General features: G+C 48.3%; 1 protein-coding gene across 1 annotated transcript; it reads right to left on the bottom strand.

Annotated features, from left to right (window-relative positions):
* Positions 1-4204: 4204 nt before the first annotated feature.
* LOC124657608 (CASP-like protein 5A1) lies at positions 4205-9212 on the bottom strand. Its single transcript, XM_047196132.1, has 3 exons — positions 8881-9212; positions 4927-5059; positions 4205-4844 (listed from the first exon to the last, which is right to left on the bottom strand). The coding sequence occupies exons 1-3, from the start codon at positions 9210-9212 to the stop codon at positions 4641-4643; spliced, it is 669 nt and encodes a 222-aa protein (XP_047052088.1). The 3' UTR covers positions 4205-4640.
* Positions 9213-16674: the final 7462 nt, after the last annotated feature.

The following is a 16674-nucleotide window of genomic DNA, read 5'->3' as shown; positions in this document are numbered from 1 at the left end:
GTAGTCGTGTTACAGCATCAAAATTTGTCTTTTTTACATGAGCCGTAGAAAAATGTTTTTTCTTTTGAAAACTTGTGTACCAACATAAAATGTCTAGATGTACATGTAAAAATTTAGTTTAGAATTTTTTAACGCTTTAAAATGTGGATTCACATAATGGGAGCATATGCTCCTATGAGCCAAAGTGCATTTCCCCTACACACATGCATATTTTATCAATGACACATCAAAGGTTCAAGTTGCTAACCGCGATCGAGGAGGAAAAAATAAATGAGAAAGCTCAAGTGTGGCTCCAACACTTCATATCATGTTTGTTTCATGCTCTTGGGGCATTTCATCAAACACCTTATGTGCATAAGAGGAACCAAAAGCAAACCTAACACCCACTTGTGAAGTTTGTGAAGAGAATGGCTCCAAATGGCTAAGTGTTGGCTGCTGGATGGGTATATATAGGGGGGGGGGCTTTAGTCCCGGTTGGCCTGGCCAACCGCGACTAAAGGCCTTCGGGCACCTTTAGTCGCGGTTGGCCAGGCCAACCGCGACTAAAGACCCCCACGTGCACCGGCTGGCCACCGAGCGCCCTGGGCCCAGGCCTTTGGTCGCGGTTCACCTCCCGAACCGCGACTAAAGGTCCCATTAGTCGCGGTTCCTATAGCTTCGCGACTTATGGGGCTCACCGGAAGCCTGTTTTTCTACCAGTGAGGGGTAAAATGGTCATCTTAGTGCTTAAATTGTACTAGAGGGCCAAATAAGGAACCAACCAAACTTTGTTGGTCATGAAAGGAAGAAAAAATTTGTCAGGTCCAAAAAAGGAAGGCAAACTTCAGACAGGGCCAAATAAGGAATTCCCTCAATCTAGTTTCTACTGGACACCAATATGAATTTCTAAGAGTTTTGTAGTGAATGGGGACTCCAAGATACCTAAACGGCAACAAACCAGCCCCACACCCAAAAATATGTTTATATTGCTGCTCCTCTTCCTTAGCTTTTCCGAAACAAAATAATTCATTCTTGTGAAAGTTAATTTTCAAGCCCGACAATTGCTCAAAGATACACAAAATCAATTTCATATTTAACGGCTTTTGCAGATCATGCTCCATGAAAAGAAATCGTATCATCCGCATACTGTAGAATTGAAATACCTCCTTCAACAAGATGAGGGATAAGACTTCCAACTTAACCATCCGTCTTAGCACGCTCGATTAAGATAGCCAACATATCTACAACAATGTTAAAAAGGATGGGGAGAGAGGGTCGCCCTACCTTAGGCCCTTCCTAGTTTGGAAATAGTGTCCAATATCATTATTTACCTTGACCGCGACGCTACCATCGTAGACAAAGTATTTAATGAAACGACATCATTCTGGCGCAAAACCTTTCATGCGCAACGCTTGTTGTACGAAGGAACATTTAACTTTGTCATAAGCCTTTTCGAAATCTATTTTAAATAAAACTCCATCCAGTTTCTTAGAGTGCAACTCATGAATAGTTTCATGCAATATAACAATCTCCTCCAAAATATGTCTATCCGGCATAAAAGCTGTTTGGGTGGATCTAATCACTGTCGAAGCAATCTCCGTGACGTGATTAATACCGACTTCAGTAAACACTTTGAATCTTACGTTAACCAAACAAATAGGCCTATATTGCTGAAGCTGAACTGCGTTTTCCTTTTTAGGAAGTAAAGTAATGATGCCATAATTCAGTTTAAATAGAGACAAATCCCCTTTATGCAACGGAGCAAATAGCGTCATTAGGTTCTCCTTGATTACTTCCCAAAACTTTTGATCTTGAATGTATATGCTCCTGCCACCAAAAAACTATTTCAAAATTTAAAAAGAATTATAAAAATAATTCTACAAGAGGAGGAGCGCTAGGTAATCTTTTTGAGAAACTTAAATAGGTGATCCCTATATACCGACCAGGTCGACACCGACCAGGTACCGCACACCCCCATCGTTCTATGGGCCTGTCCATATTTTATTGCCCAGTTTAGATATTTTCGGTTCGTTTTTTCGGTTTTTACGTGTTTGTTCGGTTTTATCGTTTTTCCAAAAAAAAATGTTTTCATGTTCAATTTTTTAAAAGAATCGAAAATTTTCAAAATTTGAAAATGTTTCACGTTCTTCTAAAAATGTTCAAATTTGTAAATGTTTCACATTCTTCTAAAAATGTTAGTTGTTGTAAAAATATATTTTTTGTTCAAATTTTAAAAAAATTAGGTTTGAAAAAAGTTCAGAATTTAAAAAATGTTCAAATTTTAAAAACACAAGAAATTGTAGAAATTGTTTTGTTCAAATTTTAAAAATCATGAAAATTTGGATATGTTCATACTCGAAAAATATTCAAATTTTAAACAATCCAAGTTTCAGAAAGTTCATAATTAAAAAATGTTCAAATTTAAAAAACACAAAAAATACAAAAGAAACTATATAAAGAAACGAAAATTCAAAATAGGAAAAAAAACGCTGGGCCAGCCCGAAACTTACCATCGGGTATGTGCGGCATCCAGTATCCACTGATCCGGTCGATGTATAGCACCACCCACCTAAATAGCACTCACCGAATGGCGGTCTCGAGGTAGACGACGACTCTCAGCAGCTAGGACGTGTCCCACAGTTCAGCCCGGAGAAAAGACCCAAACGCCCGTCTGGGAGAGCCCAACTCGGTCGGGCTAGAGGTTGGCCAAACCTCGGTGTGCAGCTGGCAGGCAAAGAGCTGCCCCTGAGAAAATCGTCATGCGACGCCACGAAGAGCTAGGCGCTGGCCTGGAAGGTAGAACAGGTCCTACCTCGGGAGTAGATGGGGCAGCCGGTGATAAGTCTAAAAGGCAATATTTTTTCACTACATAAACATATACTTTTTTTCTTATCATTTATGCTCTATTTAGCTCTAACTATACCTTTAATGCATGATTACAAGTTATGATTTATTTTTATAAGAGATTTACGCAAGTAGTACTCCCTCCGTTCCTAGATTTAAGCCATACGGTTTCTGGCATGAAAATTAAACAATTCATATTAAGAGAAAATTACACCAGATTTAAGTGCGATTACACATGTATATTTGACGTGAGAAAATAGAGGACTTTGCACTGAGCGCTTGCTACTAGGTAGGTATTGGGCTCTTATGTACTCATATCTGCATTATTGGTCCAGAAATTCCACCTATACGCTTTACACATCTCGGTGTCTTTTCCGAGAAATGATCCCTGGAAACAAATGAAAAACATAAAACACGTTTTTTAGTTCTTAAATATTAGTAAAAAGTGGAGCGTGCTCTAATCCAATACTCGATCTCTCCAAGTGCTCCATCGCAACCAAGTGACTGATTGTCCACTTGGTTGAATGTGCATCTGATTTTCGTCTAAAAGATATCTGCATTTGACTAGTTCTCCATTAGAAATTAATCCACAGCTCCCAGCTCGGTACTGCTGCATGTGCCTTATGTGATCGATTTGCACTGCTTTGCTTCCACTGGTGTGTATGTTTGGCAATGATCTGCAGCTTTATTTTGGACCTGGTTGTTCTAATGGATGCTCGTGAGATGGAAGGAACCGTGAGAAGGGGAATGAGAAAGAGCATTTTAGCACAACATCCAGCAAATGCACATTGCCTTTCCCCTCCAAAACTGAGCAGCAAAAACAGAAACTAGTACTAGCAGAGGCTATGCCAGGTTCTGACTTGGTAAGAGCAAAGTTAGAGGAGCCAGCTCCATCATTTGTGTTGCCTCGTTCGATGTCATCGACAAGTTGATCGATTTGCATCAAACATACGGAATATGAAATATCTGGCATATCTTCTTTGTGGTGGCAATGGTTCAACTAAATTCCTGATACCTCCCAAGCTTATAGCTTGCATACCGCTTCTCATGAAAATAAGGGTTGCTATGTTCTTATGACAAACATCTGTCATTTTTCTTGAGATCTACAATCAAAATGGTGCTCGTTCTCGTTGTATATGGACATGGTGTGAGCGGCTCGCCAAATTATTCACCATCTACCGTGTGATGCTACATAATGAAATAATTGAATACCACAGCTGGCCAACCATATTGCCATAGTACACATTATTCTGACAAAAAAAGATAGGACATGATATTGTGAGTACAAACAATATGCTACACTAATTGTCAAAGCGGCTATAAGAATTCACTATCATTATCAAAAAAAAAAAAGAATTCACTGTAACTTAATCAACTCTTTTTCAGTTATAACATTCAAGGCCAACAAGTAGTACAAATAACTTCAGAAATGCAATGTTAACTATTGCACTTCACAAACCGAATAAATCCGAAACAGGGGAAATGCTGAATGAACGTATAATCCATCACTCACAGCGACAACCACACTACACAAGAAATCTCGAGAGGTAAGATTCGGGTGTCAATAATTAACCAGATTACTATATCAGCAACCTTGAGCTCTACACAAGTAGCTCATCCGTTCATCCACGGATCATAAACAACCAGTCCACCTTCACATATACCAGAAGGCATATGCTGCAAACTTTAACAAAAGGCGGAGCTTCACAGGCACCCTTTAACAGAAGTCCTAGTGTCATTAACTGTGCCACGCCGTATCCTGGTTGGTTATGAAAGGGCATCGGTGCACAAACAGACCCTGATTCTTGTTCGGCAGACTACGGTCTCTGTAATCTGTAGATCACCTGGCCCAGGTTCAGGACACAGCACGGTGCAAGCACAAATGAGCTCAGGAAAGCCATGGCTGTAGCAGACATGAAGCTTGGGCAGGGATTATCATAGCAAAATTCCAGGTCATCGTTGATGAGAACGGTGATGCCTGCCGCTGCAGATGCAGCACTGAAGGTCAGGGCTCCTGTGATCTGCAGAGAGCAACATCAAGGTCAAAACGTGGATTACTTTTCGGGGAACTAGAAACGCATGTGGTGAGAAAACATGACTCACCCAGTCCCCAATGCTAAGTATGCTGACAACTCGGGGAGTCCGGAAGGAACGTCCGACAAGAATTGCATAGACATCCACAACGGCCATGGCGAGGCTCCACATGCATTGCAAAGCTACTGCTGCCACGAAGTAGCTGGTCAAAAATAACAAGAGTAAGCTCATCAATAGAATGAAACCAATCCTATATTCTGAGTTCTAGGAGTAACATCCCTAGTGAAAACGCTACGTACTTGCATCACAGCAATAAGATACACTAGCATACTACTTGTTTCATGTCGTCTTAGATACTACTATTACCAAAACATACATCTCCAAATGTTTTCTTCAAAGGCAGCATTTATGCATAACCAGAATGTTAACCGAACTGATCAACAACATAGACAACGATTGCCTTGTGCTGAACTCCTAGCAAACTATGCGTGCACTGAATCAACCCTTAGTTTTCGTAGGACTGCTTATGATCAGCAAACAATACTTAGCTAAACATTGTTATATCCAAGAAGACAAATGCGAAAATATCAGAGAGAACTTCATCATATAACCATCTAATCATATCGCCTCTTTCAAACTGATCCAGAGGAATAAAATACTGAATGCATGAATGGATACCAACATTTCTCTTTTTGAAGAACTAAGAAAGGATACAATAGTAATCATATCTACTAGAAATTTTTTCGCGAAAACACAAAAGCCTTGCTTTTCGATGCATTGATAGATAAAGAAGAGTTTATGTACAAGTCCGAGGACGGACACACCACGCCATACAACTCAACCCAAGAAAAAGGAAAAAACCTAGACTAGGGGAGTAACTGGCGCACACCCCGGGCTCCCGCGTCCGCCCAAAGCCGCGTGTCGGCAGTGATGTCGTTGAACAAGGATGTCACCGAAGGCCGTGCGTTGTCGAAGACCGCCGCGTTCCGGTGTTTCCAAATCCACCATGTCGTGAGCATGATAACCGACGAAGTGCCCTTGCGCAGCTGGCGAGGGGCGGTCCGCACCACCTACGACCACCACTCCGCGAAGTCACCCTCAACCGTGGGCGGGCCTGAGGTGGATCGGATCCACGACAGGACCTCAAACCACACCGTCCTAGAGAAGGAACATCCTGTAAGAAGGTGCCTCATGGTTTCGGCAGACTGGTCACATAACGAGCATCTCGGCGCATGCGGCAGCCCCCGTCGTGCTAGTCTCTCACCCGTCCAGCACCTGTCGAGGCAGGCCAACCAGATGAAGAACTTCACCCTAGGTGGCGCCCAGGATTTCTAGTTGAGCTTCCAAGACCCTGAGATGATTGCCCCTGGAAGAGGGTGTCATAACAGGATCCAACTGAATACTGGCCATCCGTCGTCCACCGCCAAACCAACCTATCCGGTTCCCCGATAGTTGAGTGTCCCTGAGTCTACCCCACATCTAGACGTACTGCCACAGTGCCAGGGCGCTCGGTGCACCTACTATATCGGGGATTCAGGTGCGTTCAACCAACGCTTCAAGGACCGTGCGCGCCTTCCGCCGGCGCTTTGGTACCAAAGCGTATACCTCCGGCGCCATCTCCTTGATGGACCTGCCGTCCAGCCATCTATCGTCCCAGAAGAGGGTGGATTCCCCGTTGCCGACTACCATGTAGGTAGAGGCCGCAAAGACATCCAGCTTCGTCTCCGAGAAATGCATGTCCAACCCGCGCCATGGTCGCAGGGGGTCGGTGTGCATCCTCCAGATCCATCGCACCCTGGGGCTGATGGCCGTGCGTGCGAGATCTGGGATTCCCAGGCCCCCTAGCCGCAGCGGCCTACACACCCGCGACCAGTTGACGTGACAATGTCCACCATTGGCGTCATCCCTACCAGCCCATAGGAATCCTCGCAAGATTTTGTTGACCTGCTTGAGTGCTTTCTTATCAAGACTCAGCACCATCAGCTGGTGCAACGGTATCGCTGCGAGAACTGAGCGGATTAGCGCCAAGCGTCCTGCCCAAGGCATCATTGATGCCCTCCAGGTAGGTAGCTTGTCGGCTAGACGGTCTATCAGGGGATAGAATGCTGCAGCCGTCAGCCTCCTGATAGACAGCGGGATGCCGAGGTATCTCACCGGAAATGGCGCTAGCTGGCACTCCATGAGTTCAGCAGCGCCCGCGGTCTCAGCCTCCGAACAGGCGATGGGGGAAACCGAGCACTTGGCGAAGTTGGTGCGCAGCCCTGATGCATGTCCAAAGAGCTCCAGGATACCACGTACAGCGCGCAATTCCATCTCATCAGCGTGGCAGAAAATCACCACATCATCCGCATAGAGCGACACTGGCGTCGCTAAGTCCCGCCGCGCTAAGAGCCGCAATACCCCAAGCGCGATCGCCTTAGCCAACAACCTGTTGAGTGTGTTCATCATCAGAACAAATAGCGCTGGTGACAGGGGGTCTCCCTGGCCCCTCCGATGCCAAATCGGGGGGCCTGGCTCGCCATTGAGCATCACCCTGGTACTCGCAGTGGATAGGAGGATGGACACAAGTTCGCGGAACCTTGGCCCAAACCCTAACTTGCGAAGGATCTCCAAAAGGAAACCCCAAGAAACGGAGTCGAAGGCGCGGGCAATGTCCAACTTGAGCATCACCCGCGGCTCCTTCTCCTGGTGTAAGAATCTAGCTGTCTGCTGACCAACATGAAGTTGTCGTGGATACAACGCTTGCGAATGAACTCGCATTGGTTACGATCCACCAGCGACTCCATCCTAGGGGCTAGACGAGTAGCAAGCGCCTTCGCAACCAGCTTGGCAAAGAATGGCAACACATGCCTCTGACAAATGTTGCCATTCTTTCAAAAGCACATTACCCACTCAACGAAATCTTGCTTGAAAAGAAACCACACAATGTTCCACATATCTCTTACAGTGAGAGACTCTAAACCCACCCAATGAAATCTCTGAAACTACTAAACTAGAATGGGAAAAAAAAGCCACCTACAGATTTAGCTAACTCTGGCCATCCACATGATAAACGAGGCGCCAAATTGGTTCATACAGTTGGCAATACTATCCCAGCACAGAATGTAGCACGTCAAAAGTTCTCCTCAAAGACAACATGCAAGTTGTGAAACCCAACAACCAAAATGGTAAACAAATTTACCGGCTTACACACACACCACACACAGAGATTTTCTTCTGGTTAATAATGCACAGGAAACTATTTACTGCAAAGATTGAACTCCAGATTTTTACGGACCAGCAAACACGGCTCAAGCTAAAGACTAGTAAAAAGACAAGTGCAAGTGATATCATATCAGAGAGAACATGATAATGCCACTCACCATCTAACTGCATTGCCCCTTTCAGGATGCCAGGCTAAATCAGAAGGCGTAGAATATAATAAAATAAAATATTGGAAAGCTCAAACACCTAGGAAAACGGTTATGTTTTTTTGTCAGCAAACAAGACTCGGTCTAACATTGATGTATCATTCCAAAGAGGACAACTGAGATCATATGACGGAGAACATGATCGTGTCACCATCTAACTGCATTATTGATCTGAAAGGCGTAAAGCACATGAATAAAAATCGAATTTTGTCTTGGGAGAAGTAAACCAAGAGAGGGCCCAATACTAGTTTACCACTGGAAACTTGTTCCACATACTGCATCTCTTATCCGAAGGCAGATTCATCCATTTAATTTCCGAAAAAGAAGCAGATTCACACGTAACCCACGCAATTGAGATCCCTGGAACCTTTAACCCCACTCCACAGGTTGGCAATTTGTCCCACACGAAGAATCTGGTTCCCAGAAACTGAAGAATGGCTGCCGGGTTATTAATTTACCGGTGCCACACCAAGAATCAGGGACCAAAAGCTGAAGAAAATGGCGGTGGAATCGAGCAGGAAGTCGAGCACCGTGGAGTGTGAAGTGAAACCCTGTGTATGGGTAATGCGAGAGAAATGCTGCGGGGCAGGCAGGGGAGCACGCACGCACGCACCGGAAAGCGGTGACGGAGGAGTAGCTGTCGCCGGTGGAGGCCATGGCGCCGAGCGCGGCGGCCGCGAGGGCGGCCTGCGCGAGGCGGAGCCCGAGCCCGGCCCGCGTCCCCGGCGCGCCCGGCAAGTTCCGCATCAGCACCCCGGGCGGCGCGTTCGCGGGCGCCGCTGCCGCCGCCGGAGCCGGAGCCGGAGCCGGCCCCTGCACCTGCAACGCAGCCGGTGCCGGGGCAGCGGCTGGAGCTGGAGCGGGCGGTGCCGGAGCGGGAGCGGGCGGCGGCTGCGCCGGCGCCGGGTCCGGGTGCACCAGGGGGTGGCTCGGCTGCGGCATCATCGTCGCCTCCTTCCCCCCGCTCGCTCTGTCCGCAAGAATGCGCTCAGCAGCTGCAGTAGCAACGCGCGATGGAGGAGGCCAGGGTTTTATCAGAGGAGGGGAGGAGAGGGGGAATGCGGGAGCCATTTACACAAAAATAACCCCTTTTCTAGAATCCTCCGGTCATACTATTTCACTCATCTAATCCTTTTGTGTGGCGCTGGTGTGGCGCCCGTGCCGGCAGTGCCACTCTCCCATCCGACGTGGCGTCCGCGGCACTGAGGTGTGCACCGATTTGACGTGAAACTGTGGCGCCGCTCGGAAGGGCGCCACACATCCACTTATGTGTGGCGCCCGAGCCGCCCCCAGCCCGACCCTTCCTCACATCTCCTCTCTGTTTCTTCAAGACCTGCAAGGCGGCCGGCGGTTCCTCCTCCTCCCCCCTCTCCCCCCCCACCAAATCCACCACCAAATCATCAGATCTGCCCAGCCAATCTCTTCCCCATCCATTTCTCAAGGTAATCCCCTTCGAATCCTTTCCATTTATCCACTAATTTCATAGATCTTGCTAGATTTGGACATGAACCCTAGACATGGATTTTTTTGGTGGACTCTATATTGTAGTGTATGTGTTGAAATTCATAGCCTCATGTATGCATGTGTTTGAACTATAGATTTGTTGAAACCTAGATATGAAATTTTACATGTATGTGTTCAAACTCTATGTATGTATGTGTTGAAATGTCTAATATTTGCCTAGCAAATGCATTCAAATGTGTTACATATGCCTAGTATTTGTGATGGAATAACTCATATTTGTTTGGAATGGCTCATAATATGGTGTTTTATCCCTAGATATGTATGTATATGTATGTATGTGATGTAGGTGTGATGGCTTATTTGGATATATTCTCATGTATGTGTTGCTCATATTTGTTAGGAATGGCTCATAATATGGTGTTTTATGTAAACATGCAGGATGGTGTATCTCATAGATCAAGAGTATGACAGGGAACACCGGACTTTTCATATGACGGAGAGGAGAAGGTTCTTCACCCCTTGAAGATTCGTTACCATGGCACAATAGATATTGCGTATGACGAGAGGTACATGGAGGTCATCCAGCCTACCGGTCTTCTCCGTTCATATCGCTTGTAAGCCGTGGGGGGCCAAACATGAACGTCGCGGCACTCACTGCCCTTGTCGACCGGTGGAGGCCTGAGACGCACACCTTCCACTTGAGGGCCGGCGAGATGACCCCTACTCTTTAGGATGTTTCCATGATCCTTGGACGCACACCATTCTGAGTCAAAGCATTAGTCGAGGCAAGAAGCAAGCCACACGGTCTGCTTACCAGTTGAAGCCAAGGGGCAAGGCTCCAAACCGATACACTCCGGACGATTATGTCAACCGAGGAAAGAAGGTTGTGATTGAGGAGGATGAGGTGCCGCCGTGGAGATCATCTTTGAGGAGGATGAGAAACGATGAGCCGTTATCTTCAGAGGAGGAGGAGCAGCAGGAGCAGGAGCAGCAGCAACAAGAGCCACGGCAGCGGACGAAAAGGATGGCCGTCCGAAAGCAGCCCGTGAGGACGGGACGTCGAGGATAGATGGATTTGTGTTGTGAACTCTATCTTTATTGCTACGTGTTCTAAACTCTATGTCATTGCTACGTGTTGTAAACTCTATGTCATTTCGAACCATGTCTCTTGTTGCTACGTGTTGTTTGAATCTATGTGCTACGATGTGAGTTATGATGTGTGCTATGTATATGATGTGTGTAAGAAATTGCTATTGCAAATTGCTATTGTTGTGTTGAAAACTGTTTAAATAAGGCAAGAATTTTCCAGGTTTTAACACAAGTCAACGTGTGGCGCCCTTGTCCCTGGCGCCCATGGCATCGGCGCCTGTTGCGGTCAGAAACCCACCGGCGGGCAGCGACTGGCAACACCGTAGAGCCGGGAACAACTAGGGCTGCGGCTGGCCCCAGTCCCTCAGAGCGACGGCCCGCAAAGCCTCCTGGTCACACGTCCGATGCTATCGCAAGGGCGTGCCACCCGACCTATACCTGGTCGGGAAGGTGTTGGATGATGCCTCGCTTAGTTTCCTGCATGGCATACACGTAAACGTTAAATACGAGCCTCGATCGGCTCTCGGGTTATCCCGTGAATCGGCTCAAAGAGCCGATCCACCCATGATTCGTACAAGGTGTCCGAATATATGGTGGTCCTGCTTGATCAAGATAAAGCTAATGCGATCTACGACGATTTAGGGTTTTCACCGCATAATCGGATCATCCTACTCACGATTGGGCCTCGCGCTCGCGTACGGTGTCCGTAAGCCGATCCTAGATAGGGCCTAAAAACCAACACGAGGTTGATCCCCGGAACATCCTGTCTAGGGCTAGCAAACTACACCCTACACGCCGCTGGATCCTCCAACCCTTTGTAAGGCCTAACTATTGCGGATATTAAACTAATCCTTGCGGAACAAGGAGCAACCGTAACGGATCGGATCTACTAAACTATGATCAAGCGGGGTGCCGCCCTACACCTAAGATAGGTGTAAGGGCGGCTAGATGTATAAGGGTTGCACTACGACAAGCATATGATACGAAGAACAATGCTAACCCTAACACATCTAAGATAACTACGTTGCTCGCCATCAAAAAGGCTTCAGCACGAGCAACGCATGAACAACGTAGGTAGGCTTGTGCTGCCTAGATCGCAAGATGCGATCTAGGCAGCATGGTGCTTACCGGAGAAACCCTCGAGACGAAGGAGTTGGCGATGCGCCGAGATTTGTTTGTGTTGAACGTTGGTTGTTGTTTATTCCATAAACGCTAGATACATATTTATAGTCCAAGGGACTTTCTAATTCAGGTGTGCACCTAACCGTGCACGGGTCAAACTCTAACTCACCGATACGTAATCTAATATGTTACAGATACAAGGGCAAACTAGCCCAAACTTTGCATATAAGGCCGATTCACGTATTCCTTCCGTATATAACCTTTAAACCCATCTTGATCGCGGCCCACCTCTGACCTGGTCAAATTCCGGTGATAACACATGCCCCCCTGGTTTTGGAATTGATAATTCCAAAATCATTATGCTTATCCTTCATCGGGTCATGTCATGGCGTCTTGCCTCCTTGACTTTATCACCAATCTAAAAAATGAAGGAATGTCTTCACTTAACCCTGCCGATAGCCAGAGTCAGGCACTCCCCAAAAGAGCCGATGGTATCACATCAGCCTCTACGATAAAACGGGAGCAAGGTCAACCTAACTGCCTCTCCAAACGGTAACCTGCGCCCTTCGTCTGAGAAACTCGGATCCCCAAATCGCCGCCCAGCAGCTCTACGGATCTCAAATCTCAGCCGCGCCGTCCTGATTCCTCAGCGCATCCAATGGCGGAATCACCCAACGCCATGGTCTCCGGTCTGAAGGTAACCCTCAACAGCCCCCTCGCCACATGCATCAATGTCAGGAGTAAACAGCAAACACCTGAATTAATGTTCTATTCCACTATCAATTTTAGGTCTCGGACATCCTCGCTGCCACATCCTTCTCTCGCAAATTCTATGTGCCTCGGTCCTCGTTCTTCCGAGAGTCCCGCCCTCTTAATTTCATGCGAAGCCAACAGGATCCCCTTCGTGAATCGAACTTAGATCCGACCTCCTGGGCCGACCGCTCGCGAGCCCGGCCTAATCCCCCTGAGGGTTGGGTGACATGGTACAACAGAGTATCCAAAGCCCATTATGCCACCTGGGAAGCCATAGGGATAGCCGATGCCCTGTCATTATCATTGTCTCCTCTTGAGAAGAATGAAAATATTCTGAAAACCATCGGCTATTTCTGGTCTGACGCACTGAATTGCTTCATGTTTGGCCATGGCCCTATGACACCAACCCTGCTGGATGTGACCATGATCACAGGCCTAGACATTGCATCCCCAAGCCCCTCTGCATTCAAACTGCCGAAAGTCCCCTTCACCCTTTCTTCTAAAAAAGAGTGCACCAGTTGGGGTGCCTACCTCAATCGTTATATGAAAACCAAAGGCCCTGTGATAGAGAGAGAACACACAGCCTTCCTGAACTTTTGGTTGGAACACTTCATATTCTGTGGCCCATCACTTGCCCCTACCAAGAATTACCTTTCCCTAGCCTATGAACTGGCCAAAGGCACCCATCTTGGCCTAGGCAAGTCGTTTCTTGGAGAGGTCTACCGATCTCTTCAACTGATGTCCGTCAAACTGTTCTCTCAAAAGACAGTTAAAACTGGCGGTCCCTGGTGGTTTATTCAGTTATGCGCGCAGCTATACTTTCAGAACCAGATCCCAGACTTCCCACCTTTGACCTCCTGCACCTTTCCAGATGCTAACGGAAAGGATATCCGATGTACCAGCTATGGCCAAGCTTTGTATGGTCTCCCAGGCAGCGAGCTGATCCCTAAGGAAGCAGCAGGGTGGTTCAAGATCTTCTTCCAGGGTTTGGACAACCCCCTGTTCTTTCCTTATACTGAACCGGAGAATTTTGAAAATCCAGTCTCCTTTCGATTGGATAACTTTGCCGATGACGATAGCACCCAGCAACTGTATTCCATCATGATTCGTCCTTGCTTCCTCCCTGTTGGCATGAGTACCTCGAACCGGATCATCAAGCCTGGTTATGAGTGTTATCAACCGGTAGTGGTAGCCCGACAGCTCGGTCTTGGGCAGGTGCCTCCACACTTCTTCTTACACCACCTGACAGCAAGCAGAGCTGAACTGCCTGACATCCTTACTGGCCAAAGGTGTTACACCTTCTTTGATGCTTTGGCCATCCCAATTCCCCACGACCTCCGTTTCTCCTTCACTACCGACGGTTTCGAGACTTGGTGGTCCATGTGGAAAACCCATGTCTTCAGAAGGGCTTTAGGACCGCTGTTGAGACAACTTGATGCCGAGTACGACATCCCCGCAGACCAGGTACCATCACTCAAATACTTCTTGTAACTGCTTATGGTGACTGTTTGTGACCTGACTCCATCTCCCGGCAGCAACAAGATGGCCCAGCTCCCACGCAAGCCGATGGCTCCCCCTTCGTATTCCTTCCTCCGGCCCCAGTGGTTCTCTTCTGTCAGAGCTCGCCATCTCTGAAGAAAGTCATAATGCAGAGCCAGCCGATTTCACCGAAATCGGCTCCCAAGAGTAAAGCAACTTCGGGGCCAGTTGCCCCCCGAGCCTCGACTCAGGCGAGGACGGTAGTGAGGAAGGTGGCTGTTAGGAAGACCCTGAAGCGCAAAGCTCCTGCCCAGGAAAGCTTGCACGTAAGTTGATCCGTGTCTTGATCGAACACATTTGCCTTCCCAACCTTTGTAACATGGTTGTACCTCTTCTTTCAGGCTTCCACCGAAGAGAACTCCAGTGAGGGAGCACGAGTCCGGTCCAAGGGGCTCCTCCCCGAGCGATACGAGAAGGTCCACTACACAGAGCCAGACGGATTCGCCAACGTCGGCCCCTCGGAAAAGGTCGACTTCCGAGCCTGCTGTCCTTCAGGTTCCGATCCAAACAAGGTCACGCATGAAGCGTCGATGCGTCAAAAGGGCTCGCACAGGCCCACAAGTCTCCTCGCCGAGCCAGGAAGTTTCAAATGTAATACCCTCAACAGCTCGTGTTCCACATCGTCTTGTCACTAATTGGATTGCCTCACCATTTCCCTTGCAGATCGATGGGACTTCTAGCGGGGACGTTGAAGAGGTGCCGATGCCATCTGCTGCCCTTGGCCTATCCAACTCGCCAAGCGTGACTGACCAAGTGGCTAACCTGGCCCAGACTACCGCAAAGTCGATCGTCACAACATCGGCTTCCCTTCCTTTCTTGGGAGAGGTAAGCTCGACTCTCTCTCTCTCGGGCCTACTCTTTTCCTTTGTAGTATGCTCATGCTGCTCTTGCTCGTCCGGCAGGGGTGTGATCCTTCAAGCTTGCTGACGTTCGACCCCGACTCCATCGAGCCAGCTGTTCCCAAAGCAGGTGAAGAGCCAGACCCTAGCGCGGTCGATGGCCCGCTTCAGCGTCTCAAAGTTTTGCTCTCCTCCTCGGTCGATACCCTGGTCGAGAACCCCGAGGCAATCAAGGGCATCCTCGAGGACATCCAGCCCCGTCTCCCAGTAACGCTGCAAGTTAAACTTTGGCCGGCAGTGTCTTTGTCAGTTTTCAGGTCAAGGGTGCAGTCGGCTCGTCAAAGGATTACTCTTCGCCGCGCCCAACTCCCGTTGAGAGCCGATATTGCGGGCAAATGTCAGCGGCTCAACGAGAAGAAAGCCGCTTTAGACGCCAAGACCACCACTTCTACTCGTAGTGTCAAACTTGAGACCTTGCGCAAGGAACTGGAGGACCTTGAGAAGAGGGCCAGGGAGACCAAACAACTTATCCAGGATGAGGAATCCCTCATTGCTCGCTCCCAAGAGGAAGCAAAAGGTCTCACAGCTGATCTGAAGACCGACCTGGCTGAAATTCGTGCCCTGAGCAGCCAGCTGGTGATGGGGAGAGACGAGGACGACGAGGCCGAGATCGCCGAGGTGGATCGAATCCGTGCCGATGCTCTTCACGCCCTTAATGCTTTTCTTCAGTAGGGCCTCCTTGTGTAAACTGATGCATGTAAACTTGCTTCGCTGTACTTGTCAAAGTCGACTGCCGTGCATCGGCTTTCTTATCATTCGATTTTTTTTTATCGGCCAATTTCCCTATCGGCCGCCAATATTCCTCCGCACATGCTCAATGGTGTCGCGCATGCTCATATGATTAGGTGCCCCCGAGCCGATTCCGCCGAGTAGCTGCCGATATCGGCTCTATGGTTAGCCAAGATATTACGATGTGAACGTCGGCTTTGTTAGGAACAATGTGGATTCCTTCCAGTGCATCAGCCGACGCATCCCATTGCCCATTAGATCGACATTGAGCCCAGACCGTTCCTAGATTTTGGTGAGGATGATTTTGGCCGATTCCTAGAATCGGCCTCTACGTTAGTAGGTCCACGAAGGTCTGGCGATGTTTCTCCACAGATCTTTGGGGCCAATCTCACGGATCGGCATCACCGCATTTGCCCATACATAGTGTCGGAGCCGGTCGCGTGGAACGGCTTCTTCCTTGTCTTCGCCGTGAGAGCAGCTGCCCTCATCACTACCCTTACCAGGGCGGTACCCAAGTTCTACCATGTTGATGCCGATGCCATGGGAGCGGGTTCGCGGAAAGAGCCGATGAGGTCGGCTTCGAGGACTGCCTTGACCTCGTCATGCTTCTTCTTGAGCTCGTCAATCGGATCCTCGTACTTGACCGGAGTGCTTTCCGCCATCTCGGATGTAGATGGCGATGCGGTGGATGTCGAAGATTGTCCCACCGGCGTGCCGTAATGTGTTGCGGTCGAAACCCACCGGCGGGCAGCGACCGGCAACACCGTAGAGCCGGGAACAACTAGGGCTGCGGCTGGCCCCGGTCCCTCGGA

Source organism: Lolium rigidum, chromosome 5 (genome assembly GCF_022539505.1).
Source record: "Lolium rigidum isolate FL_2022 chromosome 5, APGP_CSIRO_Lrig_0.1, whole genome shotgun sequence".
NCBI classification, from domain to species: domain Eukaryota; kingdom Viridiplantae; phylum Streptophyta; class Magnoliopsida; order Poales; family Poaceae; genus Lolium; species Lolium rigidum.
This window is presented reverse-complemented; position numbering and strand designations above follow the sequence as displayed.

Coding starts and splice junctions, on each gene's coding strand:
- LOC124657608 (XM_047196132.1), bottom strand. CDS start 9,212: ATGATGCCGCAGCCGAGCCACCCCCTGGTGCACCCGGACCCGGCGCCG. Junction 5,060..8,880: donor TCCTCCGTCACCGCTTTCCG/GTGCGTGCGTGC, acceptor ATTTTTGACCAG/CTACTTCGTGGCAGCAGTAG. Junction 4,845..4,926: donor TACTTAGCATTGGGGACTGG/GTGAGTCATGTT, acceptor TGCTCTCTGCAG/ATCACAGGAGCCCTGACCTT.